At 34.6% G+C, this 3,518-nt stretch overlaps 1 protein-coding gene across 1 annotated transcript; it reads right to left on the bottom strand.

The window, feature by feature from the left end:
• Positions 1–1,487: 1,487 nt before the first annotated feature.
• LOC112466469 (cytochrome P450 4c3-like) lies at positions 1,488–3,111 on the bottom strand. The gene is made up of 3 exons (XM_025034571.1): positions 2,642–3,111; positions 2,269–2,431; positions 1,488–2,024 (listed from the first exon to the last, which is right to left on the bottom strand). The coding sequence occupies exons 1-3, from the start codon at positions 2,891–2,893 to the stop codon at positions 1,687–1,689; spliced, it is 753 nt and encodes a 250-aa protein (XP_024890339.1). The 5' UTR covers positions 2,894–3,111; the 3' UTR covers positions 1,488–1,686.
• Between the last annotated feature and the right edge of the window lie 407 nt (positions 3,112–3,518).

Genomic DNA, 3,518 nt, shown 5'->3' with positions numbered 1-3,518 from the left:
CAGCGCACTTGTCTCTGCGCCACGATCGCCACGAGACGAAACAATAATTATCCCAAGTTAAATGAGTCCGGACAGATAAAGCCTTCTGGTTATCTTCAATAGTTACTCCCAGTCTCGTCAGAGATCATTGCTTATCGCAGAGTGATGTCCTTGCCAAAATAATAAACAGAGATTAACGCAATCGCAGTCGTTTGCAATCTCATTGCTATTTCGTGTATGAATCAAAATCAGTCACTGATTCTAAATTTCGATTTGAATCAATTTATTTCAGACAGCACATCCATGTATGAAAAAAAAGAGAAAGATCTTTTTTCTTTCTTTAATAAAAATTACTTAACTTAAATAAAAATATCTAATTCTAAATAAATATTATGTGTATTATGTATTAAGTAAATAAGCTATTGGCAGCCACCTAAATAAATTTTTTTTATCTAAATATTTTTTTTTTCAGTGTATGTATTATAACGAAAAATGGTATCAAATAAGTATATTTTTTTGTTAAAATTAAAAATAAAAGGGTAGTTTAATTGTAAGATAAACATGTACCGAAGATGTTAATGTTATTATTTATAATTTATATTATCGAGCATAGTAATTTTGACGTATAAAAATATTATTTGTCATTGTAGTATATAACTTCTCGTTTCTGACATATAATTCCATTCAAGAAGTTTTTACTGACGATCGTCAATCGACTTCGCTAATAATATCTACAATCTACAACTATCATATGGAAAAGCGTTGATGGATTTATAGTAGGGATTCCTCTCTTCTCTCTATGCTCTGTAAACGAACCCCTGTGAAATTTCAACATTATATACATTATATTGTTGTGCCTTTGGTTCTGCGATTCGGTCGCTATTGCATCAGACTTTTATAATATATAAAATAATATTGAAATGAAGACATTTGATTTTTATATAATTTTAATAAATAATAAAATAATAAAATTTCTCTGCCCCCCTGATCATTACAAAGATTTTAATATGATCTTGACAAAAAAAGTTAGCAACTTCTAATTTATAGTTTGTTCAAACGACAAACGTTATCCAATCGAGTCGACAGTTGTCGGTATATATGCAAAATAGTGCTTTAATATTCTTCAGTCTTTATCTTTAACTCAAATATTTTAGCATACTATGCACTATACATAATCAATGTTAAACTTTAGTACTCCTCTGCGTTTATCTAGTTTATTATCGACATCCTTTTGTACTATTTTAATGAAAATACCATTTCAATGAAATTCACTTTCATCAAGAAATTTCAGTAAATATTTTATTATAAAAATACATATACATAATATTATATTTTATACGTTATATTGCAGCGATACGTTATATAATGCGCGGTATCTTAAATATTATACATTTCTCATACAAACGAAACAATTATGTAACGCGCGATTTTTTAAATACATTTTTCACATAAACGAAACAATTCTGTTTCAGACACACAAAGATGCCCTAAATGATTGACTCCTCTGATTAAAATACTGAAATACTTCCGTGCATCAAATTTCTCCTCCGAAAGATAGCCCAGTTTCTCCGCACGAGCCCCACTCGTGCGGGGGGTGCAGTTTGGAATATAAAATTTTCTTCACTGCCACCCTTAATTAAAACCGCTCAAAGAATTTGAAGATATTTAAGATCTTTAATTAGTGGTGTGGGAAAAGATCGCGCTCTATCATTCGCGCGGGGTGATTTTGAGACGAAGTCCGTTTGCGTTGACCAACACCAATTCGGATATAAGGCGCAACTGGTCTTCCCTATCGAAAGCCTCCACGCGGTAGGCTTTCAGCACGTTCAAGACGGCTACTTTAATAACTAGCGTGGCGAACTTCCAGCCAATGCAATTGCGCGAGCCGGCGCTGAATGGGATGAAGGCGTAAGGGGGTAACTTGAGGCCGTCGGATAAGAATCGTTCCGGACGATAAATCTCTGGCTCCGGGAAGTGACGGGCGTCGCGATGCAGCAAATAGGAGTTGATAAGAACTGTCGAGCCCGATGGGATTTGATTGCCGACTAAAAATAAAGAAATCTCATATAAATTGAAATTTTCCGTGCGTTATGCGATTGGTGACTGTACGATAGCAATAGTTATTTATTGCATTTTAATGTCTGTCATCCGACAGTTATATTAAAACAGCGCTCTACTAATATTGATTGATCTATATTATATATTTAAATATATTATATCGATTATCATGTAATAGTGTAACGCACTGATATAACATTTCAGAAATTGAAGATAATGAGAGATATTTACTTATTTCAATCGGTGTATAAATTTGCCTCGCTATAAGCGGAACCACCGGATACAATCTCCACTGTTCCTTGATACAGGCATCCAACCACGTTAATTTGTGTATATTTTCCAAGGTAATCTCGTCATTGCCCAGCACGTCGTTGTATTCGTCCACAATTTTTTCCTGAAGAAAAAACAAGGAGATGTTGATGTTAAATTAATATTAAAAGTATAAAAAGAAGAAATAACGTTCAATTAGCTTTTCAACACTTGAAATTGATTTTACAATTTAGGAAATACATCTAATGCGCATGAGATACAAAAATCTTTTTCAAGTGTGTCAAAAATATATCGAAAGATGTTAGCGAAAACGGTGCGATATGAAAGGACGTACTTGATATTCGGGATGTCGTCCTAATACGTAAAGTGTCCAGGATATGCTGGTGGCCATTGTGTCGTGTCCAGCGTACATAAAAGTATTCACTTCTTCGCGAATGTCCTCGTCTGAAAGGACGGTGCCGCTATCTGATATCTCCAACAGCAAATCCAGGAGAGCTCGTCTCTTCTTCGTCGCATCGTTGTAGTTATTATCACATTTGAATTTCCATTGAGCCTTTCTTTCGACGATTACCTGCAGATTATACATGTTTTCTATATATTCTTCGTACTTTACAGATTCGCAAGTGGGATGTCGAGAGCAAACAAGTATTGTGTGAGTCAGCTTTCTTATCTTTCCGTACTCTTATACAATTTTCCGATTTAGAACGTATGCTCGAAAAAGTCTAAGACTGAATTTACTGTAGAAGAAAGTCAGAGATATAAAGTGACATTTTCTTTATATAACACATGATAAGACGCCGCGTAGAGCAATCGCGCTAAAAAAAGAAAAAAGATATTTCTTTTTTTTTTTCATACACGAATGTGCTGTCTAAATTTGAAATTGAAATAAATTGATTCAAATCGAAATTTAGAATCAGTACGTGATTGACTTTGATTCATACACAAAATAGCAATGAGATTGCAAACGACTGCGATTGCGTTAATCTCCGTTTATTATTTTGGCAAGGACATCACTCTGCGATAAGCAATGATCTTCAACAAGACTGAAGTAACTATTGAAGATAACCAGAAGGCTTTATCTGTCCGGACTCATTTAACTTGAGATAATTATTATTTCGCCTCGTGGCGATCGTGGCGCAGAGACAAGTGCGCTGGTCTAGTGCAGAGCCTGAGACCCGAGTTCAAATCCGACCGAAGACCGGTCGGTTTTT

The sequence above is a fragment of the Temnothorax curvispinosus genome, unplaced genomic scaffold (genome assembly GCF_003070985.1).
Source record: "Temnothorax curvispinosus isolate PA1 unplaced genomic scaffold, ASM307098v1 QBEX01001574.1, whole genome shotgun sequence".
Lineage (NCBI taxonomy): Eukaryota > Metazoa > Arthropoda > Insecta > Hymenoptera > Formicidae > Temnothorax > Temnothorax curvispinosus.
This window is presented reverse-complemented; position numbering and strand designations above follow the sequence as displayed.

Coding starts and splice junctions, on each gene's coding strand:
- LOC112466469 (XM_025034571.1), bottom strand. CDS start 2,893: ATGTATAATCTGCAGGTAATCGTCGAAAGAAAGGCTCAATGGAAATTC. Junction 2,432..2,641: donor GACGACATCCCGAATATCAA/GTACGTCCTTTC, acceptor TTTTTTCTTCAG/GAAAAAATTGTGGACGAATA. Junction 2,025..2,268: donor TTATACACCGATTGAAATAA/GTAAATATCTCT, acceptor CTTTATTTTTAG/TCGGCAATCAAATCCCATCG.